At 39.9% G+C, this 27,158-nt stretch overlaps 2 protein-coding genes across 2 annotated transcripts in view; one reads left to right on the plus strand and one right to left on the minus strand.

The window, feature by feature from the left end:
* The window catches only part of igsf9ba (immunoglobulin superfamily, member 9Ba), a 64,591-nt gene extending 59,564 nt beyond the window's left edge, over positions 1-5,027 (minus strand). The window contains exon 1 of the mRNA XM_070906179.1: positions 4,964-5,027. Within this exon, the coding sequence (XP_070762280.1) occupies positions 4,964-5,027 (64 nt within the window). The remainder of the gene's footprint in view (positions 1-4,963) is intronic.
* An 11,646-nt stretch (positions 5,028-16,673) lies between these two features.
* Positions 16,674-26,258, plus strand: jam3a (junctional adhesion molecule 3a). Its single transcript, XM_070906337.1, has 9 exons — positions 16,674-16,731; positions 22,217-22,288; positions 22,393-22,506; positions 22,710-22,862; positions 23,882-24,084; positions 24,675-24,774; positions 25,844-25,973; positions 26,056-26,107; positions 26,223-26,258. The coding sequence occupies exons 1-9, from the start codon at positions 16,683-16,685 to the stop codon at positions 26,256-26,258; spliced, it is 909 nt and encodes a 302-aa protein (XP_070762438.1). The 5' UTR covers positions 16,674-16,682.
* Positions 26,259-27,158: the final 900 nt, after the last annotated feature.

A 27,158-nucleotide genomic window follows, 5' to 3' on the forward strand; every position in this document is an offset into this window, starting at 1 on the left:
TCAGATGCCAAAACACCGCACAGAGGTTTATAATGCTATGAGGAAGGGTCTTACAGCCCTTGATAAAGTTTACGTTACAGAATAATCCTCCAGGTATGTGCTGCCTGCCAATGCCGCACCTTGCCAGCTGACATTGCATTGTGTTATCCCAAACGATTTTTTTGTCCCAAAGCAATGGATTCATTAAATGAATTAGGGGGCTGCTTTTTATTTCGCAGTGCTGTTGTCTGTCTGACCATTGCCTGACAACCCTGAGCACAATGTAGTAGCAGCCACAGGAAAATGTGGTGTTTCTTACACCAGCAGCAAAACAACAAAAAGCCCAAAAGGCGTGTCTGTGTTTCAGCTGCGTTTTTCAGTTGTCTGCCTCACATGCGTAACCGTGACCCAAGGCATATTTCTACACTTCAAGTCTATTTTCTTCCGTTTTCCGTGCATAATTACAGTGATTGTGTGTTGGGCTCTGAGCGCTGCCAAAACACGGGTGACCTACACTAAATACTGTGCCTGAACGTGTCCTGTCTATTCTTCAGCCATTCATCCATCAAAGCTGGACAAGGTTATTTGAACAACATGAGGCCAATCATCATGTCAACCTTTGAGCACGTCTTACTTTAGATATGACATACTCTCTGGTTGACCCCTGCTTCAGTTTCCTTTATAAGGCAAATTTGTCAGTGGGGGATACAGTCAACACAGATGACAGTCTGTCTCCAAAAATCTTGACTCCCTCAGCTTTTATGTCTGGATTCTGTCCACTGACTTCACCTTCCTCCTTCAACACTATGCTGCCAGCCAGCAAATAATCCCAGCTAAACTTGACCCATTTAGGCTTTCAATTTCCCTTAAAGATGAAAACATTTCATGCATCTGGGACTCTTCTTGTCAGACAGCCTCTCTATGAACACAACTCACTACAGGGATGTCAGTATACATCTAAGATATTCACTAGCAATTCTTTTTTCATTTTAATCAGTGGATAGTTCCTATAGATAGTTATAGTTCACACAGATATTAAATGCTTACAGTACCAAAGCCAAAACTGATGTCTAAAATTAGTTTTTTTTTGCCGGGCCAGCAGGCAGGCATGAGGAAAAGCAAGCAAATCTTCACATTTGACAGGCCATTACCAACAAATGTTTTACATATTTATATGCTAAATGACTTCAATAATTATTTGATAATCAAAACTGTCATTTCATTTTACATTAATCATCAGATGGATTTCAATCTATTCCATGTACATTGATAAACAAACCTACACTCACATTTTCAACACCTGTTTGCAGATGACGCCACCTTTATGGCCACCATGTAAACGGTAAATGGCTGCATTTATATAGCGCTTTAAATCCAAAACGCTTTACAAGGTTTTTGCTACTCATTCACGCCCACCCCACTATGTCTTTGCATGGGAAGAACATGACGTGATCATATCATGATATATTTCTTAATTAAGATGTAACAGTTTCTAACTTCTAACTGAGGACATACACACAGCGAGATGCAGACCAGTGTGAGTTTCAGTACAAGTCCATTCAAATTAAACACTCTTCTCCTAACAATAACTAATGTCCTACATATAGTATTATCTGATGGTGTTGGTTGAAATGACATTAATGTGATGTCTTATTTAAGACTCTTCGCAGTAAAACTGTTATTTTTGCAGCCTTGCAAATATTGGCAAGACAAATTATTTTCATGTGAAAATGCTCAACAACCAGTTTACAGCGGGTGTGAAATGTTACAAAAAGCGAAGCTGTGGGATTCGGCCTTTAACTTTTAATTCTCAGCAGACAGAGGCAGAGGAGGAAAGATAGTCTCTGAATAGTCTGACTCACCAGATGTAGGTTGTTGGTATAAGTCTGCCATTGGCCAACTATTTCCGTCTGCATTCTCCTCCCCTTCCGCTATCTACCTGTTACCGTTTTGCAAGGGCACCGTCGCTGCATCCCGGGCTCAGCACCGCCCAAGATGATTGTGATTGGTTTAAAGAAATACAAACAAGCCAGAGCATTTTCCCCCTATACCAGAATGATAATGGGTTGAGTCAGACCTTTCTACGAAGTGTGGCTATGCGAGACTAGTCTGTTGACAAATGTGGGCTGTTTTGTGACACATACAGCTGTATGTTCAAATACGATCATTGAACTTCATACAGTACCTCTCAGTCCAACAAGCACGGAGATTGTTTTGCAAAAGACTGAATGTCACGGTTAACTCTTGAAAGACAATTCTCTCTTTGTGGAATCCAACCTCATTACAGCGAATTTCCACAACAATTATACATTAATTGTTCCAGGAAATATAAGCATTTCTTTTTATGTGATTCACTTCAGGGAAAATAAAACATTGCTTGTCCATATAGCTGCAGACTCATTAGCCCGTTGGTCATTCGTAACATTGAGCAAAGTGCATCTATGACAAAATACCATTCAAGAGAAAGGAGCCAAGCCTCAGCTCAATTAAGCTGCCCTATTACCACCTTTATTTATTTTCATTTGTACCTTGAAATCTGACCAGTATCTCTCATGTGGGAGACAATGAAAAAACAGTATTAAATCACGTTATCAGTGGTCTTACCTCCAAGTCTGACTATGGAAAACCCATTAAACTGTCTTTAATATAATATTTTCTGATGGGTACTTTTGGGTCAGGTAAGGACCACCATTGCATTAGTATGACATCCAATCCAACAGGATGGGATCACACTGGCTCCCAATGGAGAGGGCAAGTGCTAAAACAGCTGACAAGCATATAACTAGGCTTTGGCTTTCAACAGGAAAGCATGTGGTTTGCAGCTTACTATCACAGAGCAGGTGTATAAAAATGGCATCTTATCTAATCACCATTACTTACAGGAATACTTCGACATGTTGGGAAAAATGCTTATTCACTTCCTTACTGAGAGTTACATGAGAGGATCAATATCACTCTCAAGTTAACCATGAAGGTGGGGCCAGCAGCTGGTTAGCTTAGCATGAAGAAGCAACAAAGTTCACCTACTACTCTAAAGCCCACTAATTAACATGTCATATTTTACTTGTTTAATCCATGCAAAAACAGATTGGCCGGGAAGAGTGACTTCCTAGAGTCTCTGCTGGTTGCTTGGCATTGTCATGGTGACGACAAAACTCCTGGAAGTCACTGCTCCCGGCCAAGAAATAGTCCGGCACCTAACACCCCGTAAAACCAACAATTGTTGTTTTTACACTGCCGTTTGTGTATGGATTAAACAAACGTATCAATTAGTGAGCTATAGAGGTGCTGCTAGGTGTATTTTTGTGTATTCGGACAGTCAGGCTAACCGTTTCCCCCGTTTCCAGTCTTTATGCTAAGCTCAGCTAAGCTAACTGGCTGCTAGTTGCAGCTTCATATTGTACAGACAGATATGAGAGTGGTATTGATCTTCTCATGCAACTCTCAGCAAGAAACCGAATAAGCTTATTTCCCAAAATACAGAGCTACTCCTAATGCCAAAGTCAATATTTTATATTCATATTTTAACACACTTCTTTTACCTATCTGGTACCTTACACGTCTTTCCTCAGACAACAGCCTGTCAATGGATTATGCTGTATTTCATGTATATTACTAAGCCTTTATGGCATTAAAACTGCATAATTATTGTCAAAAAGCCTTAAACTCTGATGACAGGCTGGTGTGTTGTCCTTATCATTAGCAAAAGAGGCTGAAAAATGAGTCACAGTTGGTGTTAACATGCATTTCAGTGGTTCTGTGAGGCACCAGACTGGCACCAGACACTATATTCTGGGACACAGAAAGAGAAGAAGTAGACCAGCTCTCATTTGTAATTACTAGCAGACTACGTGGTGATTTGTGACTCTCTGGTGCAGCCTGTAAGCCTGTTCAAAAGTAAATCACCTTCAGTGCAGTGCCGATACCAGACAGCACCTTTTGAGTCGATATTATTAAGCCACATGTATGCCTTCATAAAATGGAGAATTTCTGCTTCAAACAATCACACCACGGAGAGCTTCTCTGCTCCTAAATCAAATGTGTTTCACTGCATTATTAGAGGAAAGTTGTCACATTGTGCTTGGCTCGGACCTCATCACAGGAGGAGCCAGACCTGTGAGCAGACCAGTTCTGACTGGGTATGTGGGGTCATTGGGATCAGTTACCAGGCGACAGCTTGGCACATGTCTCCCTCATCTGGACACGAGTGGAAAAGCAAGGTTAAGTAAGTACATGGGTCAATACAGAGTGCTCAGGAAAAAAAAATAAGAACAAAAGGGATATTGTACAGTTTGTTGCTCCAGGAATGACCAGTTTATGAACCACTTAGATCAGCACTGGGCGAGCCTTGCAGCCTGTATGTGCTCTGTGCATCACACACAGCACTGTGACCGTATCCATGTGCAATGTAAGATTCAGCATATGAATCCCATGCATGCAGCAATGGGCTCTATCAATTCAAGAGTGCATTTTATCTGACATGCAATGCATTATTTAGTTACTTTTCCATCTTGAGGGCTGAGACGGTCACACCCCTCTCTGGAGAACTCAAACGGGACTGCTTGCTATGATACAAAGCCCCCCCCCCATTGTATTTCCAATGTGCTCGTTGTTTAATCCCACAAATGAGCCTCATAGATAACACAGCACAGGCCCGGCAGCAGCAGCCATACCATCCAAGCTACCTCTGTCAATCAGTCTGGACTGAAAGCATTTGTATCACAGACATGAGGAGGATCCTGCCTCACATATCATGCACATGAGGCCATTTCAAGACAAATTGTTGTTTCCCTGATACGATTTACCCAGGGCTGAACTTTCACGTGACATGTTGGATATGCAGCCATTTGTTAGAATGAAATAGCCCCCACAGTTCATCTGACCTAACATATAAAATAAATGTCATGCGATTGCAAAAAGCAGCAGCACACGGAGACAGCAGACATCATATGTGCGGCACAAGATATATTGCACTTCAACTCACCTTGAGCGGCCGTTCCTCTGGTGCTGAATACACTTGCTATCAGAGTGGCCACATACCAAATCATAGTACTATTGCCGACCAGCTATTACCACGCAAAGTGCCCCGTTCAACCAATCTCTCATATTCGACCTTGCACCTCACGGTCTCTTAGCAAAAGCCCCTTTTCATATCCTATTTTCTTTCCTCGCGGCGTTTCCCTTCATCCCTTCCCTCCCCCGTCCTTCCATCCGCATCCTCTCCCGAAGAGACAGAGCACCTGCACCGCCGCGTTTGTAGTAGACGGAGCCGTTTTACGAGCGCATAGTGAAACCAAGTGTGAGAATGCATCCACAGGTCCGCCTCTTCTGTCATTGGATTGGCTGCTGATTGAGGCTTTGGGGCGTGTATTGGTTCTCCGTACGGCCCCGCACCCGAATGACAGGAGAGCGGCCGTGCGCCGATTCAAGGTGAGTTGGAGCGTGCCATAGTATAGTGGAACCGCAGTATCATGCGCATTGACAGAGAGAGAGAGGGAGAGAGAGAGGGAGACGTGTCCACATCTTCAAATACCTCTCCTAAACTGGCCCCACGTGCACCATCACCGCCCATCATACACTCACACACACACACACACACACACACGGGCTTTATGCACTATTCGTCATGTGAATATTGGCACCATTCGGCTATTTATGCCGCAGGTTTTCTGTATCTGATGAAAAAGAGGGGGGACGCTGGTGGATGTGTGTGACTCATCTGTCACTCACCCATAGCCTTCGGCTGTTGTCATGTCGCTGTCACCGACATAAAACGCTCTTTTTTCTCCCCGTTACCGCGCCGTGTCTGGCTTTATGTGATGGGTGTGGCGACAGATACAATACCGTTCGCCTGTTTGTTTTTTTCTTTGATTTTTTTCTTTCCTCGACGGCCGCGAGCGCGAGGATGCAGCTCCATCCACGCTGCCCACTGCGCACACATGGTTACCACTGATAAGGCTGCCTCAGACTTACTCCCTCTGTTTTCTACATGCATGACCACGGAGGGATCATGACGCCTGTGCGCCTCTGGCTGCTCCACATCAGCTCAGATCTCCGCGTGCACTGGCTGCTGTGTGTGTGTGTGTGTGTGTGTGTGTGTGTGTTGCTGGGAGATAAACATATATGTGGTGTATCATGCGAGAGGAATGCTAGTCTTTGACTTGGACCGTATTTTGCAGTTTTCAGCAGAATTTGCCACATTTTTGTCTCGGCGTTTGTGTCAGTCTGTCTGTCTCCCCCTCCCGTCTGTGTTTTTTTGGAGACGGTCATATTCTTGTTTGAAATCAAAGAAAATCGAAAAAGGTGTCTAAAAACCAAAGCTTTTTCCATTTTTCTTCTCCAGACTTTTTTAGTCCTGCAGTAAACTCCTGCTGAGTAATATTTCCACAACACATTTGAACATTGTTATCACAATTTTGCAACTGGCTTGGGATCAGTTTCTATCGTTCGATCGTTCTACAACTTGAGGCCTCTGAATCTGTGAAGGGAACATTACTCTTTAGTTGAATTTCTCCAACAAGGTTGGGAAGGACTACTAGACGGCTTCTTAGAGTAGAGTAATGATCAGATATGGAGGAGGCAGCATCTGAGTGATGCAACTCAGCTCTCTGAGCTCCTCCCTCACAGCTGGGCACGCCACATACATACAGTACTGTCATGTTTAAGTGTAAGCAAGTACAACAAATGTTGTGCCTGTAAGAAACCAGCATGACTAGTGCTGGAGCTTTACTCTGCAGAAGGCTCAACGGCGTATGCAACTGAAGTTATGAGTTATAAGTTATGGATCCTAATGATCAATAGCTGTGTGGCAGGGAGTTCTTGTTTAGTCAAACAGCTGTGAGGAGGGTTTCACAACTCCAAAGAGACAGCTGCATAGAGGAATTGTTACCGTCAATGACCAAGCCCTTTTGAAGGTGGAGCATCCATCAGATTCTCACAATTACTGTCAGGGGAGACGTGCAATAGTGTGCTGTGACTGCTGCATGGCAAAACAAGGTCACATTATCTACACAGCCTCCTCCAACCCTCTCCTAAAGTTACAGAAGTGCTGACACAACACCAGAACATGCTGTAAGGCCTATAGACTGGACCTTCAACCAGCCTGTAAGTATAAAGTCTGTTTCCACAGCGACACACACAAATGACAGTTGCTTCATCAGACCACAGGAGAGATGGTTTCTCTTTTTTTTCTGATGGAATTAGATTTCCTACAAACCAGGGCGGAGAAAAGATAAGTAATAACAGTTGAGATAATCTCTTACGCAACAAAACTATTCGTTTTACAGCTCTGTTGGGGCAGACTGTGTTGCCAAAGGGCAGGGAGGGAACATGAAGTGTTTCTAAAATTTGAATGCAGCGGGGACCAGTGGCACTGCCCAAGAAAAACAACTTCAGGATTATTTTCTGCAGTGAACACACATATCCCGTGTTACATGCATGATTCAACAGATTCCTCTCATTGATTCATTATTGAGTTTCATTCCTCTCAATGATCAGAAAAGGGATATTCCCATAAATGGTCACTGTGTCCAGAACTAACTTTGTTGCTTTACCTTCTGTTTGGACAATCAAAAGTTACTGTTTAGTCTTTTAAACAGCAATCAATAAAGAAAACAATACAGTATTTTTCTTTTCTTCTTTTCTTCAAGGTAACATCAGAATCTCTGTATCCGTTGGCTTTCAGATGCTCTGCCAAAAATAATGGAATGAAAAATTAATAGATATTTGTCTGCAAGTGCAGCACGTTCGTTTATTTTTAGGGTCGTTGTCCAGTGGGATCTTCTCAGTCTGTCACAACTGCGAGCAGGCAACTTTATGATGTGAAGACCAAAGCAAAAGAATAGAATACAAAATGACAAAAATAGTAGAATTATGGCATTCATAATCCATAATGTTCAACCAAAACCAAAGCAAATTCTTGCACTGTTCCTGTATTGCTGTGTAGTGTAAACCCATAGATTGGTGTGACCAAGCATAGACACCAATGCTCCCACAGGCTCAGATGCTTTAGTGACGGAGACATACGGATGTGTACACTAAGGGCCCCATCCAGCATCAGTCAGTCAGCCTGCAGCTCACTAACCTGCCTGCACCGAACGCGAAGCCAGCTGCTGAGCAGATGTTCTGTCGCATGTCTGTTTATGGTGTCTTACAAGATCTGTATGTCCTTATAGTCTCTCACTCCTTCAAAGTACAATTCATGCTTTTGACCAGCAGTGGTCAGCAGTGTTTTACACAAGAGACAAAACACTTTTCAGCTGTTTTATTTGTGGGCTTGTTTGTGTTTATTAAAATGTTTTTCATCATTATGACTCTTACACATAATGACAAATTAATTTTATTCTTAATTTCCTTAAAAAAAAGAACTCAGACAAATAAGTGATTTTCTAATAATGAATATATAATAAGATTAATCAGGATGTGAAAAATGTATATTAGAACAATTTATGTGTAACAATCATTTCATCATTACGGTATGATGAATGTCTTTGATCAACTGAGAGTTTTGGACTACATTGTGCTACTGTACTATAGTGCACTGTAATACACTTGGATTAATAATTATATTTGCAGATTAGCTGCTGTGGTTCAGGGTATTCAGTTTTTTCATTGTCATTGACAGGAAATTAAATGGCAACTATTTTGATAATCAATGAACTGTTTCAGTCATTTTCCAAGCAACAATGCATGCAAACATTTGCAGGTTCCAGCAACTCAAATGTGAGCATTTGCTGCTTTTTTGTCTTATAGGATAGTAATCTGAATATCTTTGTGTTTTGGGCTGCTGGTCGGGTAAAACAAAGACCTTGAAGACACCATCAAGACATTTCTCACTATTTTCTGATCTTTTATAGACAAAACAATGAATTGAGACAATAATCTGCAGGTTAATGATAATGAAAGCAATCATTACGTAAGCCAAATCACAGTTTGATAGTAAATACACGGATGATATCGTAGTAGATAACAGTATCTAATTTGTCTGATATCAATCAGTCCTTTGAGGAAGGACATTCAACTGAGGCCAAAAAAAGGAAGTAGTCTGATGTAGTCTGTCCAATAAAGAATATATCCTCTTATGAAAAGAAGGCCTGTCTGGTAGTTTTTCATAATCATGTAATCGCAGCTGCTTTTGAAGTGAGGTGCAGGGATTCAGGAGACCTTGAGAGATTTCCCTGGTGAAATCTGACGCCACACTTAACTTTAACAAATGGGTTTGTGGTTCGATTTTGTTTGTAATTGTGACTGATATCCACCAATATATTATCTCATTGGTGCCCTGCCCTTATATTGTATATATGTGACATGAAAAGCAAATGCCTTTTTACTTTCTCCTGTTGGTGCTGACATCAACAGTCAGCACCGACACCTTCCAGCTTTACAAAGCAATCAACAGCCTAACTTCACCAGACTTCTGCAGTGAATTACTGTATTTACTTACACCTGATTTACTCTTTTTTTGCTGGATATGAGGCCTAAACTGCTGATAGGGACAGTGCAGTGTCATGTTATTATAAAATGTGATTTAAACTCTAATACCAGGACTGAAACAAGTCAACTTCACTGACTTCACTGTTTTTCTTGTCTATGAAGCAGCGGATTTGAATGACACAAGCGTTGCGTTGGCAGGAGGGCTCAGGGCCTCAAAGTCACTTTCATGCTCCGCACTTCTCCTCAGATGAGAATCACTTGTCATGTTCGGTGGTCATCAGAGGAGTCTGTGAACAACCCACCTAAAGGGTGGATCTCTGGGGAAAGTAAATATGGGAGCAGCGAAGCGCCACCCTTCTTCTCTTTTTAGTGTACTGAACTGCTGCAGCATCTTGCACGCTGTCACCTCAGAAAGTTAAATATCTGAATGTTAAGTTACTAAACTTCCATCTGTTAAGTCTTCGCATAGAGGGAATCTGATCCAGCTTTACTCCCTGTTTTCACACAATATCTGTACTCCCATTAAAAGCACCACACTGGATGTATGGTTGCCATGGTTTCACATATCTCTCTACAGGTGTATAATGCAGCCAGAAATAGCACTCCTTATATTGGTTAGTCTATTGAAAATACACCCAGTTATTGATATTCAAGCAAAAGGACATTTACACAGAGTTAATACTAAGTGAAAATCTTTAAAGCTGCCTGCTCCCTTTATCACACTGACATCACCAAGTCTCTAAACATCTCTTCTCCAGTGCATCATGCCATCTTTCACTTGTGAAATCTATTAATACCACAGTGCTAATTGAGTTGTAGACGCAGTGCCTGCTAACTTCTGACTCTTGATGAGTTCTGTATAGCATCATGGCACCATTTGGCCTCTCTGAAACTCTGCCGACAGCATCTATTTAGCAAGAAAGATCAAGGAGTTCAATTACTGTACTGTGGCCGAGGGGAGAATCTGTGTGAGTGTGAAAGAAAGACAGAGAGGGCATATTTAGTCCGTTATTGTTTTTCGACTTGCGATAACTTCTCAGAGAGTTAATCCCATTGCGACCAATAAACTGTAGAAACTTTCTGCAGTGCTTGGCAACGCACAGTGATTCAGCCTGCCAGCCAGCTGATCAGTACAGTCTATTCCCTGATGATTAATACTACTGTAGCTATTGAGGTTAGACTGCTTCTTCCAGAAGGTTATTATTACAGCAGAATTAAAACTGTCACTAATTACCTGCTAGCATCTGTACTCAGTGATTACATTTACTGACTTACTCAAAGTCAGATTAATCACATTGAAATGTATTTGCCTCCGAATTCAACCAGAGTCAGTGACACTATGGGCCAGTTTTCCTTCAAATTTGATTTAACAGAATCTGAAAAGATGCTAAATTAAGAGAAAAGGTGAGGAGCCATATTAGCATGGTCATGTGACATTACAGATTTGCTGATGATGATGACGGCAATACAAGGAAGGCCACAGCTCACATGGAGAACATGGAGAACGAGGGGTAGTGAGCAAATGTTATGTGATTGGTCACTTTTAGGTGTATTTTTGGGTGAGCCTGTAAAGCTCGTCTAACCACTCTTGATGGATTGGTTGCTTATTTAACGGGTGGTAACCAAGGAGAAGATTGATGGCCTTCCTATCACCCCTCTGTTTGATCATTGCAGCGAGCGTCTTATGTGAGGTACTTGTACTTTACTTGCAACTTTATACTTCTACTCCACTACATTTCAGTGGGAAATATTGTACTTTTTACTCCATTTATTTGCAGGTGTTACTTTTCAGATTAAGATTTTACATAAAACTCATATGATCACTGTATAAAACATGATGCATTATTACAGATTAAACTACCCAACAGTAAATGAAGTTACAGTCAGCTCCACATCGACCAACTACAACAGTAAAGTACAACTCACACATTAACTCATCAACAATGATCCAGTAATGTAATATAACACAGACAGGTTCCATTCTGCAGTACTTTTACTTTGATGCTTACTTTGAAGTACATTTTGTTGCTAAGAATTCTGTACTTTTACTTTGTGAAACTTGCATTTGTGAATGCAGGACTTTCTCTTGTAATGGAGTATTTTCATAGTGTGGTCATACTACTGTTACTTAGATAAAAGATTAGAATACTTCTGTTGGACTCATGTTCTCTGAGATATTGACATTTAGCATAAACCAACACAGAGTTAAGTTAAAGACTGAGACTGTTTCAGCCGATAATTAATGCTCATGTATAAGTGTCTGGAAGCATTTAAAATTAGATTATTGCAGTTTATTCTTTGAAAACCTTGCAAATGATGTGCCAACCAAAAGGAAATAATCTCTATAGAATACCTCATATAAAAATAACAGTGGTGGAAGAAGTATTCAGGTCCTATACTCCTATACCACAATGTCAAAATACTCCATTACAAGTCCTGCTTCAAATTCTTTACTATTACTGATGCATAATACTGTAAGTCTAGGTGGTCTAATTAGAACTACTTTATATGCTTTTGGGCAGTTGAATCTGTACCAAATCATCATAGTTCAAGTAACCAATAACTGTAGCTGTGAAATAAATTTAATGGAGTAAAAAGTAGTTCTACTTACTCCCTATAGTGTTTAATAACTACTGTTAATAGTTCTAATATATTTGCACATAGTATGATTTGATGAACATATTAAATTAACAAATAGCTTTGGAAAATTAGATCAACTGTCTGACTTATGATGAAAGAAAGTAAAGTACTGCATGTACTATAAAGTATAATTTAATGAGATTGGACACACTATATATTTACAGCCCAGTGCTGAGTATGTTGGATGACTACTGACCTTATAATATGAAAAATGTACTGAAATGTATTTCTGTACTTTAAACAAAGGTATAATAATGACACACGAACAATGATCAGGATAACTACTGTATGATGAAGTGAAATATTCAAGTTAAACATACCATGTATAAACTATATTAAACAGTTTTTAGTGGGATATATCTCAGTGTGATGATTGTCAAAAAATACTTTAAAGTGAAATGATTCATGCTGTAAATTCAAAGAAACTGGACGCATTTATGAGAGACTCCTGCCTCCCTCACTCAGCCGCCATGATGATGATGAAACTGCTTTGTTCGTTCGCCTTTTTCTTTTCCATCTGATCTGTCATGTCTGGGAATGTGAGCCGCCTCCCTATCTGAACCTCAAGCTGCTTCTTAAAGTCCCACTCCTGCTCTGAGGAGCCCCACCGACACTTTTTGGGCTGCAGCTTTTTAATGAAAGCTATAGCCGAATGTGTGTCAGCTGCAATCTGTGAAATAAAACTCTTAAGAGCAGGCACTGAAAATAGCACACACATCCCGAGGAATCTCCACAGTTTTACGTTGGGATGCAGAGCACAGCTTAAAGAATGAATTACATTACAGAGTTAGTAAGAAAAGAACAATAAGCAGCAGAAATATTAGCAGGAAAGGAAATGTCTCGCTTTACATGCACACTAATAATAGCTGCATGGGGGGTGGGGGTGGGAGCTCTATGGGAATCTTCAAAGAGCAGGTTTTTGACACTCACAGAAGGTTACTTAGAGATAAGAATATCCATCAAAGAAACTGTGACAGTTATGACCAATATACAGCCATATATAGTGTACATTAGCATTTCTTTGAATCACTTAAGACTTGGAGTGCCGTTATCAATCCCGCCCACACATCATTTATCTTGAAGTGATCAACATGCACATGAGCCTAACCCTAACCCTATAATACAAAAGAACTTGTTTTGTAAATAATAATGTGCGTGGTCCACTGTCCCTGAATAGGTTTATGGTGATCATTATAAGTCTGCAGAGCTGTCACACTGTATGTTCTTTAGCATCTCCACTAATAGTTTGAATTGAGATAAACAAGACATGGTTATTGTGGATGTTTTTGCAGAACTCTCTGCAATAATAAAAACAAATTTATTGTTGTTTATTTTATATGTTTACTGCTGCGTCTGTATTCTGCTATAACTCCAAGAATCCAAGAATGGAAAATATGACTGAAGTGTGGGCTAAGAGGAGAAAATGTATTTGAGCATTAGAGAAACTACCTTTTATTTTCTAGAGCATTTACATTTGAGGGAGTAATATCTTTTATTTTACTATATCTCAAGGGAAAATAAACACAGCATCAGTATGAAATATACAGTATATAGATAGTATATATAACACATTTTGCACTAATAAAGCCTAACTGTTGTTTTATTGACTCTGTAATAAGGTGACAATCTCTGTATTGTTTCTTAATATACTGTAAATGTCAACACATAGTGGAGAGAATATAAAACACAAACTTCTTTCATTTATTCAACCTGCACTACCTAATCTTCTTTTGCGTAAAAGAAATGTGTCGTTTCATTTCGCTGTAGATTTTGCATAATATTGCAGACTGATATGCTTTCATATCCTGCGCTTATTTCAACACGGCGCACACCTTAAATAGCTTGGCTGGTGTTAGACCTGTCTGTCAAGCTTACAGGAACAGGGCTCTCATGGGTTTGAGACCGGATAGACGAGTGGATATTAAATCCAAAACCAAACGGTACTGCATTCTCCGTATCGTTAAATGGAGGCACAAACAAACAGTCACCACCTCGTTCAACGCCGACATACCACAGGAAATGAAGGTGTCTATAAGCAACACCTGTAATGTGACTCACTGAGTCGCAGTGATTGTGTCATTAATTTGGCTCAGAAGGAGATTCACCTGAGTTGACTGAAGTGGATTTGTTCTCCCATGATCACACCCAGTGGTGATGCAAATGTCCTTGCCTTGAAATTACAGTAAAATCAAACATTACAAACCAGAACACTTCTTTCTTGCGTCACTGCATCTGTGAAATAATGGAGATGTACAATTTTCTATGAGATGCAACAAAGGGCAGCCAGAAGGGGCCTTGCAACAGACGAATGATTGCCTAGCAACATATGCTACCAACACTGCAACAGTGGAAGGCCGGTGGGATGGTCTGATAGGAGCATTCAAAGAGGGCCACAAGTTCTTTTATTTTGCCCTTTTTGTCTTTTTTTCAGTGGATCAAGGGGTTGTGTTCAGAGGGCACACACATCGATCTGTGAGCTGAGTGTACTGTAACATTAAGCTGATGTTTTCTGTGTCTAAAACTGTGTATAAACACTCCCTATAACATAAGAAGGTTTTCTGAAAAATCACAAAATCAACTGCATATGATATGAATAGCATTATTGACCATACATTTACATAAGATGGTGCTGCAATAAAGTCTGGTTTTACACTGCCACCTGCTGTTTATTTGCAGGAATCCAAACAGCTGCTTTGTCTCAGCAGTGAAAATAAATACAACTCAAAATTAAATGACATTAATTGAATCTTCAGAACGGTCTCTTTGATGTCAGCAGACCTACTTACAGAGGATAGGGCTATTTTGTGCAGAATTCAGATATTGCAAAATATTCTGTTTTCCCTCTCATTTAATTTTGCATTTTGCACCGTCTGTGATGTTTTGATGCCTTGGTAATATTTGTTTTGGTGAAGGATTGGGAATGAGGATTGGTCCAAAGGAGAAACTGGTGTTTAGAGATCAATGTCTGGCACTATGATGTACAGGCATTTCCTGTCTGTCTTCCGCCCTGATGCCCTTGTAGTGTGTATATACTATGTTTGGAGCCCTCAGCATTGTCTTACAGGCAACAACCTTTTGCAACTGTTTTTTTTTTTTTACGTATTTGTGTCTAAAATGTATTTCACTCGTGCTAGCTTCCTCTTAGATACAGAAGAATATTTAGGCTTTATTGGAGTTATTACAGGTTTCCCTGACACAATGTGAAACAGTATTGGCTCTCCTTGATATTTACTTATTTGCCTCTCAGAAACACAGCATCTTTCTGTGATTCAAACCAATTTATTTGGTTACACCTTGTTTAAAGGCGCCAGATAACACAAACTGCAAAATGGCCCATTTGTAATTATATATGTGACAATGGGTTTGAGCACTACAGTATTCACAGTATAAACAGTATTTAGGCTCATAGAAGAACTATTTTCTCACAGTTGTGATCACTGCCCTCCAACAACTCAACATCTGTTTTAATATGTCACACATTTTTTTTTACATTTCATATTTTCAGGGCTGTGTTTCTGTGGTGCACTAGTTTGGTGACCTGTGATTGTGGAGAACAGAGATACCTGATCTTCTGTCTTTGAAATGACTGAATAATGTCCTGGTGATAAAAATGCATCACCAGAAAATACTTTGTTGTTAAAGGACCTCAAGTTTTAGATCATTATCTACAAATCATGTATACTTGCTGAGTATACAATTTTAGATTTTTGGGCATCATTTTTAGGCTCTTGTAGTGTGTGCTCTCACGACAGACACGTCTGCATTCATGTTCGTAAATCACTGGTCCTATAAACTCCCATCAACACCCACAACCACTTGAAAGGTATAGGTCGACACTTTCCTACGACAAAACGTTCAGGGTTGTATGTGTTTTGTAGAGTGGTGGTAATTAAGTACAAATTTGAGGTAGTTGTACTTAAGTATATTTAAGTCTCATGCCAAGTCTCATGTATTTTTTTGAGTACTATACAGCTTATTAGTTACTATACATTCCAATTTTAGATTTTTGCTCTCAAAACATGAAAATGCACGAGTGCATCAGAAATTACTAGTTGATTGACAGAAAATGAATCGTCAACTATTTAGACGTTTTTCATGCAAAATATTTCATGGTTCTAGCCTCACAAATGTGAGGATTTGCTGCTTTTCCTTTTATTATTTTAACTATTTTGAGCTTCGGACTATTGCATGGACAAAACAAGCATTGTGAAGGTGTCACTTTGGATTTCAGAATTTTTACAAACCAAACCATCAATTGATTAATCGAGAAAATAGTCAGCAGATTAATCCATAATGAAAATAATCATTAGTTGCTGTCCTAGACAAAATAGTTAAAAATGAGCTCCACCTTAACCAAGTACTAACCAAGTACAGTACCCACCACTGGGTATTTGTACTTTTACTTAAGTAAAGGATGTTAATACTTCCTCCACCCCTGGTTTTGTAGGGGGAGTACATATTTGGCACCGCCTACCGCCTGTCAGACATCGTTGAGGGCTGAACTCCCTGGGAGCTTGTAGCTATGGAAACTCGTCGATGGCAACATCCACCAGTCTTTTCTGCCCCCATCCTCATACCTCTCGGAGGTGCTGAGTGTGTACTACTGTTACCGATAAATTAGACGCTGCAAGATGGCGATTGTGCGACTCATAGCTTGTTTTGTTCTTTACACCAGCCTGGGTAAGTTGTTTTCCCTCCCCCCCCCCCCCCCACCGACAATGCTATTACCAGAGCGTTTCTGCACTTAACGAGGTGCGGCGGTTAGTTAAATATGAAGCCGTAACATTAACGGAGCTGTCAATGCTAACGTTACAACAGATGTTAGCTTGACATAAACAGGTTGAGGACAGTCAAGAAAGCGTTGTCGTTATGTGTTGTTTGGTTTTATTGGGCCGTTTTATTGTCATTGAGATATTTTTCCATTGACATTAACGTTACGTTGCTGTTGTGCGAATCAAACCCGAAAAATGACGTAGCTGTAAGAGCATCCTTCACGTTTTAATGTTTGAATTTCTATTTACCGTTTGCTAACGTCCACAACAGCGCGGAAAACGGCGTTAGCGTTAAGTGTCGCTTTATTTCTCTGCTGTAGAAACATTTAACCAAGCCTCCACATTAGCTCGTGTGTTTATTTGTCACTGGCGAGTGATTATACGGGAAATTTCCAGAAAGAAAACAAAGCAAATGTTACTTTGGGCGACAGGAAATGCCACCACATGGTGAAGGGGGGACCTGTCGTGTCAGTGCTGAGATGAAGGGTACCAGAAATCACAGGCCTGCAAGAGCGTCTCAGATAACACGCATGAATTGTGCATGCAGCATAATAACTGACCCATGCATTTAAAATGTATGTTGTAGTTAAATCCAAAGTTCAAATGCCATCTCTTCAACCAGCTTGAATCTCATCCAAGGGGTGGCTGTGATAAAGGGTGTGTATATTGACCTTTAGTGATCACAGTGGTGATTGATGATGGTGAGCTGGGGTGGTGTTATTAGTGTGGCAGGTCGAGGGCAAGAAGAGGAATCACTCATGGTGGGTCACATGGTGGAGATGACATGCCTCATCATTCCCTGTCCATCAACAGCTGGAGCTTTTTGAGCGGATCAATGTAGCTGATGCCGGGTGATATGTTGTGTGCACCCTGGTGTGCGCCTGGTGTGAGGTCACCCTGCTGCTGGGTGGAAACTGGCAGTGGAGTGGGTCATGTCCAAATGGCAGATTGCATTAGTAAAGTGTTGAACTTTTCACCCAGGTCCGCTGCAAGTGTGAATCAAATGAGTAAGCGACCGACAGGCAAAGGACTGACATTATGGTGGATGCAGTAGGTAAATGTAGCTCACTGGAATAGTAGCAAAAGAAATGATCAAAATTCATGTTTTTATTTCATTAATGTTAATACTAAAAAATTGACTGCCTTTAGGTTTAATAAATTAATATTAATCACTTCTTTAATTCATGATTCATATAACTTGGACACATCAGTGCATACATTTACATAATTTTGTTTAATTGAAGACAAAATGAATGTTTTTGCCTTCCTCCTCTGGTTCTGATTTTGGAGTGAGACGATGTTAAACCCTTAACATCCAGTTTAAGTAGCTTTAAGGTTGGAAAAATCATGTTATTCCACACTGTCAGAATCACATATATAGTTTATCAGCTTGTTCCTGCTCTTAATTGAAGTTGTATGATGTTTACACTCAGGCCGTTTATTTTCTTGATAGATAGATTAGATAGATAGATAGATAGATAGATAGAGAATAATTTTGTAGATTGAAAGTCTGAAAATAGTGAAAAGTGCCTGTTATAATGTCCCACAGATGTCCACTGTACATCCCACAGAGGAAATGTATTCAAATTGCTTGTTTTAATCGTTCAAAAACTCAGAGATGTTCAGCTTACAATTCTATATGAAAAGCAACCAATCTCCACATTTCCAGAAGCTGGAACCAGAGAATCATTGGTATTTTTGTTTTAAAAAACGATTAATTATCAAAATACTTGCTGAGTCGACAAACCAATTAATAGTTTACACCGAGTAAAATATTCAAACCCTAGATTCCCTGTTCTTGATGGCTATGCACATTTCATCAAAGGAAACAATTGCTGATGTTTGTTCAGCCTGACATATTTGGTATCTTGGAAAATGTGTGATCTCCGGTAGAGTTTGTGATTAGTTTGTGTTGTCTGTCTCATCAGCGGGACTGCAGAGGTTAAACCTACTGGAGCCTCAGTATACCTCAGAGTTTATTCACTCTGCTGTGTCGGGACTTTTTCTTCACTCGTGTCGTGTAGACTGGAAAACACAAGGGCGAAATACAGTTCACGTGTCCCTTTCTCACATTTCCCTCAAGTACTTATGACAACACGACTGTCTAATCTACTGGAGTGATTGGTTGCTATTACACAGTCACTCCAGTATGCTGTGAATCCCAGTGGTCCTTGGTCTGTCCGTGTTGCTTGCAGCTAACTCTGCCTTCAGCATATTTGCAGCGACTGCACAGGAATGTCTGGGAAAAAAGCTTTTTATAGATGCACTGCTTCAACATTTTTTTGTTTTGTTGCAGGGATGGGGATGGGTCGTTGTTTTCATATTTAGCGCATAAGAGGATTGCAGAATGTGGCTATTAAAGGGCACATTTCTCTCAGAGCAGACTATAGACCTACTTTGCCTATGCATTACAATAACAGAGGGATTAAAAATGAGCCTGTGTTTGCTTTCCAGCAAGCGCTGAGATTATTTTCATAATTCAAAAATATTGTCTTCTCGTCGGCTTACATTGTGTCACCGGGGGACCAACCTTTGTTCTATGAATGCATTTATTCTAAGCTCGTATTAGTAATTAGGTACACATTGTCTTGTTAATTGACTGTGGTTATTCTTTCCCACGGCCTACTTTTTTTAAAAGAATCACGTCAACACTGTGCTTGGTGGTGCAGTTGGTACACTCATTTTAGATTTTGGTTACTCTAGTGTGCACGCACCATACTTCAACTTAACCACAGTGTCAGTTCTTATTTACTGCAAATAGTAAGGACAGAAAACTGATTATATGGAACCATTCCTAGTTTGGTTGCTGGATATATTTGGCCAATGAGAGAAGAGAGGGGGGAGGGGGACATGCAACAAAGGTCGCCCCCAAGGACCTTTTATCAGTGTTAAACAAAAACAAATGGACTCCAGCAAAACTTTATTAAATGAATCATTTCCTGTGAATCCTTAGAATAACACATTACATATGCTGTAATCCCTGAAATGATGAGAGTTGTCAATGTTTTTGTAATGTGATACTTGTGTCTATGACTTGTGATACTCGTCCTGTTTTCTTCCTGTAAACTTGCAGCATGAGGAAACCTTCTGCCTTTATTGTAGATTCAGGCCCGCAACTCTACGCTCCACCGCGCACGAAGCAGCTCTAAGAGCAGTTTTAAGGCCGTAGACCCAGTACGTGCATATGCCCAGGGATGCGTTTGTTGGACGAGCTCTCCTTGTGTCTCTCAGGATGTCCAGTCACAGCTGGGATAAAAATAGCTCTTGATGTACAGGGTGGGAAAGTCAGCAACAGAGACGGAAGCTGAGACCTGGGAGTCAGATCTCATCAGTGTCCGCAGCTGTGCTTATATGACCGGACGCTTTGGCAGGACCCATGTTTTCATCACTTTCAGGCTGAGCGTCAGCTATATGCTAGCTCCCTTTGGCTCCCAGTCTCACTGTACATCTCAGGGTCACTCGTGTGGTAAGAAGGCTGCTTTGAATAAATAGATAGTTAGTCAGAGTGCACAGTGCCTCAGGGATGTCTTGCAGTATTCAAGGCCTGCTCAGATAATTGTTATTATCTAATTTCAGCCTTCAATTGAAACCCTTCATACTGCCCCCTCTGGGAGCTAGAATGCCTTCATTACTCAGCATGGGTGCTGTTAGACGCATGTGTACCCAGCAATTATTGCATTTGGAAGTGGCACAGACACAATAGGTTGAGTATAGGGTACCAGTGGAAGGTGGATGCTCATTCATTCTCAGCATTTAAAATCAGACACATGTAATAATGATATGTATTTGAAATTATAATTTTCACTTTTTTCTTAATTTGTTGCTGTACACCCCTCGCTCTACACTCACTTATTTTCTGCTTAAATTGGCATTCTGCTGGCCTAAATTTGACAAAACTTGTGAATTATGCCTCTTACTATTAAAATCTGACATTTACAAAATAACACTGCTTGCTTAAAGGAGTGCACTCAAGCAAGGAACGTAAAATAAGTATATCTCGTGTGTTGTTTGTGCCAGCGGGGAAACCGAGACGGATGATTAAACGTGCTTCGAATTTAAGCACATTCCCGCTGTTAAGTTATTTTTGTGCCTCTGATTTGTTTTGTTTGGGGATCTTGATAAATTATTTATTCGGTAAACCTCAGTGTAGATTAGTGTCACAATTTAGCGAAGAAGCTCTTTCACTAAACCTGAAAAAATTAGATAAAACTGCTATCTGTTTTAGGGAGTGTGAAATTATTTGTTAGAGAAAAGAAATGGGAGCTCTCTGCTCTAATGAGTGACACATCATTGGCCAATTACAGCTATTTCTCAGAGGCACATTGTCACCCAAACACGAGTGCAATTTAGTGAACTACTGATGCGGATGCTCATATTCTAACGTCAGATTTGTTTATGACAGAAATGAGACAATCCTCCACTTTTGTGACTGAAAGCAGTGTCTCTATTTTTACTTCTTTTTTTCCCAGTTTGCCTTTACCAGATGATTTCTACTTCTCAGTATAATAATCATTGGTTAAAGTAATTGATACCCTTGTGTATGTGCAGATTATCAAGTTATGCTGAACTGAAATGTAAACAAACTATATAATTAAGAAATCCCTTGTTTATAAATGGCTTTACTGCAGTCCCATCTTGAGCTTGTTGCCTTTGGTCTTGGACATCAGTAATTGAAACAAATGCTCAGCTGGACTGGGGTCAGGGGATTGACTTTGGCCCTTAAAACTGTGGTTGCCTTGTCTGTATGCTTATGAGTATTGTTCTGCTGCATTGTCCTAAAACTGGAGGGACTATGAATATAAGTCTTGCCACACTGGCTCTCCAGGGTGTGTAAACACCCTCAAACAAAAAGCAGAAAGTCAGCACTTCAACCTCAGTTAGGGTTTCATTTAAAATGCAGCACACTGGAGTAAAGCCAAAACAATAAAAAAATGTCTCACTGTCCAAATATTTACGGACACCCCTCTGTTAATATTTTTATTGCAGCAATTTAACATTTAGAACTTGCTCTCCCTTTTTATGTTTCTTCATCTGCCAAATGATTATCCAATTAACCACCATTAAATCAAATACTGAAGCCAGAATATATCATAGGAGTCATTTAATGCCAAAAGCCTATACTGTGCAGTACATATGTTCATTCAAAAGCATGTAAAAACGTACACATTTTGGCTTCTTAAACAGAAATGTGCAGTAATTAATAAGATGTGTTGACCCTAAATCAGATCCCAAGGCTCTCTCACTCTCTGAGAGCTTCTATATTTATCACTCTAATCCGCTGTTTATTAGGCAACATGCCCAGCTGATAATGTCTGCTAATGAAAATGTTGGTGCCATCAGGGTTACTCAGCATTTAGTGTCTTACTTCTTTTTTCTTTTCTTTTTTTTCGCAGGCCACATTCCATCATCACTGGGGGTAATCCTCCGGACCACGGACAAGATTGTGTGGGCAAATGAGTTTGAGCGTAAGTTGCTGGAAAATCACTCTAACCTATTTAGCCAAAGTAGCTTTTCTTTTCCTGATTTGGGACGCTTTCCCCTGCTGTCATCCATTCTGTTTCCTTCACAGCCATCGAACTGACCTGTTTAATAGAGTCCATCTCGACAAACAACCCGAGGATTGAGTGGAAAAAGATTAAGAACGGTGTCCCCAGTTATGTGTACTTTCAAAACAAGATAGCAGGTAAACCGCTTGGAAACTCTTTTTGAAAACCCCATCAACCAGTTAGACCACAGCGTTTCAAAGCAATGCATCAGGACTCAAAGCTTAGCTGAATGAATGGTACCTTGAAAGAACTTGGCATTGAATTCTGTTTTTCTGAACTGTGAAGTCACACTGTGTATGTGAATGAGCAATTGTAAAGTGTTTTTTCTCTCCCTCAAAAGGGGACTTGGAGCACAGAGCTCAGCTCAGAGAGCCAGCCAACATCCTGATCTTGAACACCACTCGGTCAGACACTGCAGAGTACCGCTGCGAGGTGGCCGCCATCGATGATCAAAGGGACTTTGATGAGATACTTATTAGTCTTGCAGTAAGAGGTATGGTGAGCTGGGATACCAGGAGGCTTACAGCACATCTACATTTACATTCAGAAATCTAAGATTCTGTTGCTTTTCTTTGTTTTATGTTATTATAAAATAAACATTTATATTTATGTATACATTTATATTTATATATAAATATTTAGGATTTGGGGGTTGTTAGACAAATTAAAGGAAAGTTTGCCATTTAGGAAATTCACTTATTCACTTTTGCAGACTTGGATAAGAAAATCAATGCCAATCTTAAAGCTGTCCCTTGAATATGAAACTATAGCCAGCAGCCGATGAGCTTAGCTTAGCATAAAGACTGGAAACAGGAGAAAACAGCTAGCCTAGCTCTATCCAGTGGTAACAAAATCCACCTTCCAGCCTCTGTAAAGCTAACGTTATGTCTCGTTTGTTTCATCCATGAAAAAAGTGTGAAAGCAAAAATTAGCTGTTTTACAAGGAGTTGTTGTTACTGTGACGTTGGTGGCAACCTCACCAGGCTAGATGTTTCCCCTGTTTGCAGTTTAGAATTCAATATAAAATCATAGTTATTACCTATCAGATGAGCATTTGCAGTCTTTTCCCCCTAAACGTTTGTTTCATTTCTAGTAGTTTACCTCTCACTACTAGATCATCCAATTTAAGTGAAATTAAAAGTAAATTATTGTTAATGTTTTTATGGGGAAGAACTTGCTGCTTTATAAGTAGAGCTTTACTTACTAGCTTCCAGTGTTTCTAGTCTTTATGCTAAGCTAAGCTAACCATCTTTTCATCAATCTTCTCATCTAACTCTCAGCAAGAAAATATATGAATTGTATTACCAATGATTATTATGTCTGACTATTCTTTTGTGTCATTACTTCAGGCCCTGCTAACTTGTAATGATTCTTTTTCATATTTGGACATTTTATGCATCAAGTCAAGGGTCAAATGAATGAAAAAAAGATTCATCAATAACAAAAACAGTCAGTAGTTGCAGTGGATTGATGTGTGTGTGTGTGTGTGTGTGTGTGTGTGTGTGTGTGCAGTGAAACCTGTTGTACCAAGGTGCAGCGTCCCAGAGGCAGTCACAGTTGGAACATCAACCGAGCTGCGATGTCTGGAGAACGAGGGCTTCCCTGCTCCTCAGTACCGCTGGTTCCACAACAACGAGGAGCTTCCTCAGGACCCCAAAAACAGCCCGAAGTTGGTCAACTCTTCCTACAGCATCAACCCGGACACTGGAGGCCTGGTAAGAAACACAGGGGCACAGGGGCTCTTGGCCTGCTTTTAGCCTGCTATTGGTGCATGTATTACTTGTTTATTTTACTTTTCATCATCTGTACACAGCATGGCAACAAGCAAGATTTACTGTCTCTATAACTATATTATTAGAAATCAACTTCTTCTCCCCGTATTAGCCTCAGTCAAATGTGGAGGAAGTAGTTGGCAGACTGTCCTCTTTGTAGATGGGACTCTTTAGCATCGAGCATACTCGATTACAGCTTATCTAATGTAAATGTGAAGAGCTTAATCTGAATAAAACCTTAACCATCGTATGACTGATAGCAGGATTAATCCATGTGTGTAAAGATGGCCAACGAGGAAGCTGGCATATGGCTAACCAAAAACTGGCATATGAAAGGAGGATAATGTTGCATTCAAAGCCAAGGTGATCTGTTTATGGTTTACTAAACACATCTCGAGTCCATATCATAAAATGTTACAAAACAGTTATAAACAATTGGTCTTGGAATTCATCCGCAGTCGAACATCCTTTAGCATTTTGTTGACAATGCAATGTGTCACTGCACTGAAACATTTCTAAAAATATCTCCTCAGAAATTTCGAAGAGTGAAGAAGGAGGACGCAGGGGAGTACTACTGCCAGGCGAAGAATGACGCAGGACACGCACAGTGTCCCCCGCAAATGATGGAAGTCTGTGAGTGTCTAAACGCCTGAGTCAACAAAAAAAACATCTTTATGTTGGTGTCTGTAATGTGTGTGGACAGGGCTACCAAAACCAGTTTCCAAAAGGTGGAACTGAAAAAAGCAGACTATACTTCAGAGTCTGGCGGGTACATCTGGCAAACAAGTCTAAGAGGGGGTAGGCAGGTGATCGAAAGCAAAATTATGGTAAAACATATGAATACAGGAACAGAGGCTAATTAGGTAATGTACTTTATCCTGTAGTGTACAATGCACTGGAGCAATTGTAGGAGATCCCTCCATCCATTTTCTATACACTGTTCTCACAACCTAAACTACTTTAATGCTAAGCATATTGTGTACTACATGTCAAAAGTACATCCTCACAACTTCCATTTGAAGGCTGCAGACAGACAAATTTGCCTCATCAGCATACCTTCAGCCCACACAGAGAAGTCCCAGCTGGCAGGGTCAGCCTTGAACCCGGGACCTTTCTTGCTGTGAAGTGACAGTTTTAACCACTGAGCACTCTGTATACTAACCTGCAGCTGACAGTAAGTAGAAGATGTTAATGCAGGCAGGAGAGGAGGAAGAGAAGGATGGAGCAGCCGTCTTCACAGTTTATTGCACTGTAGTTGAAAAGTCTTTTAACTTTTGTAATCAGAAATTCCTGCATATTTTGTGTTCATTTTGTTTTTGAAATACTGTTTTATATAACTAGGGCTGCAGATATACATTGCTTTTACTACTGAGCATTGATATCAGAGCCCATAGTTTTATCTGAAGCTGTCTTACTGAATATGATCAGCTGGCAAAAAAGGTATTTGTTTCACAATGATGTGAAGTTTTCAAGGTGTCAGCAGCAAATGTTTGACACAGGTAGTTGGCTAAAATTACTGATCAATTATCAAATTCTCCTCCTGATCAGCTAAACCATTAATCATGTGATGATTTCAGCACTATGTAAAATAGATATAAGCAAAATATACAAGAACACAAGTCATAATAGTCAAAATTATAGGCATCGGTATCTCTCAGGCCACCTATCTCTGCTCAGATATCGTCTCTGTGTGCTGTTGCAGATGACGTCGACATCCTTGGGATTTTCCTCAAGTCGTTCGGTGCAGTGACTGTATTCTTCTGTTTGGCTGCTTCCATTTGTCATTCCTTTAAACGCGGATGCTTCTACAAAAAAGGTCACAATGAAAATAAGTGAGTATAAACTACAGCTCAATATGTTACTCTCTCTTTAAACGTCAAGGATTTTGTGTTTTATTATGTGTTTTTATTTCAGTTACAATTGGCCAGCTCAGACCGAAGGTGTTGACTATGGCGATGCAGATGAGGTAAACAAAATCTGCAAAACGTATACAGCATTTACCACATGTCTGACTGTGAACAAAGGAAAATATTAAAGGAGGGACTTCTGCATACAAATTTTTTGATTCCTGTTTTTCACAGGGCCATTTTCGCCACAAGTCTTCATTCGTCATTTGACAGCTGAGACAGACGATGAGATGGAACCGAGACAAAAACAAGAACTGTTGAGGTTAACTTGGTTAACAATGATGCTCCTGATGGTAAAGTCTGAGGTGAAACATGGCACATTATTCTCTGATGCACATTCAAATCAAATCAACAAACTTGCCAAAGTAATTTTAATATCATTTTGTGGCACTGTTTTATGTTTTTTATAACTTAATAGCATTTTTTATTTTCTTCTCTGTTAGTATTAATTTCCATTTAAAACACAGATTTTTTTTTACTCCTCATGTTCCAGCATGTTTTTATTGAAAATAAAAAACATTTTAAAGCTGTCGAATTTGGTATCTGGGCCCTGGTGTCATTGCAAAAGATGCTGGAAGCTACATTCCTTCACGGTTTTTTGGACAAATCCTCTTTTATAACTCTTAAACTTTTTACTGAGTACACTGAAAAAGTCCTTTACATTGTCTTTGTTCATAAGATAAACATGTTCTGATTTTGTTTTACGTGGGGAAGAGTTGAAACCTGTTTTTGTATATACTGTAGTTACACAGGCAATAAGCAGCAGACTGTAAAAGGCTGATGAGCTCAGATTCATAAGGCACAATTTATCAGCCTTTCTTATATTTACAGATGATAACAAGTATCTACGAGTGCAGAGTAACCCGTGAGTTTGAATACCTTATATCCCACTATGCTGCAAAGTCAATATGTACTATAAAGGTGGTGAAGTATGATTTTTAGAGTGCTGTTTCTGTGTATAAGTGACCTTCTGTGCTTTACTAATTATTTTGTGAGTATTGGACATATTGTCCAGTTTTGACTCAGTATTTAATGTATATACATACATACATTTTTTTGATCTTTTAATTTTCATACATAGCACTCCATACCTTATTGTAAATACGCAAT

The sequence above is a fragment of the Enoplosus armatus genome, chromosome 5 (genome assembly GCF_043641665.1).
Source record: "Enoplosus armatus isolate fEnoArm2 chromosome 5, fEnoArm2.hap1, whole genome shotgun sequence".
Classification (NCBI taxonomy): domain Eukaryota; kingdom Metazoa; phylum Chordata; class Actinopteri; order Centrarchiformes; family Enoplosidae; genus Enoplosus; species Enoplosus armatus.

Coding starts and splice junctions, on each gene's coding strand:
- jam3a (XM_070906337.1), top strand. CDS start 16,683: ATGGCGATTGTGCGACTCATAGCTTGTTTTGTTCTTTACACCAGCCTG. Junction 22,507..22,709: donor CTTTCAAAACAAGATAGCAG/GTAAACCGCTTG, acceptor CTCCCTCAAAAG/GGGACTTGGAGCACAGAGCT. Junction 24,085..24,674: donor ACCCGGACACTGGAGGCCTG/GTAAGAAACACA, acceptor ATATCTCCTCAG/AAATTTCGAAGAGTGAAGAA.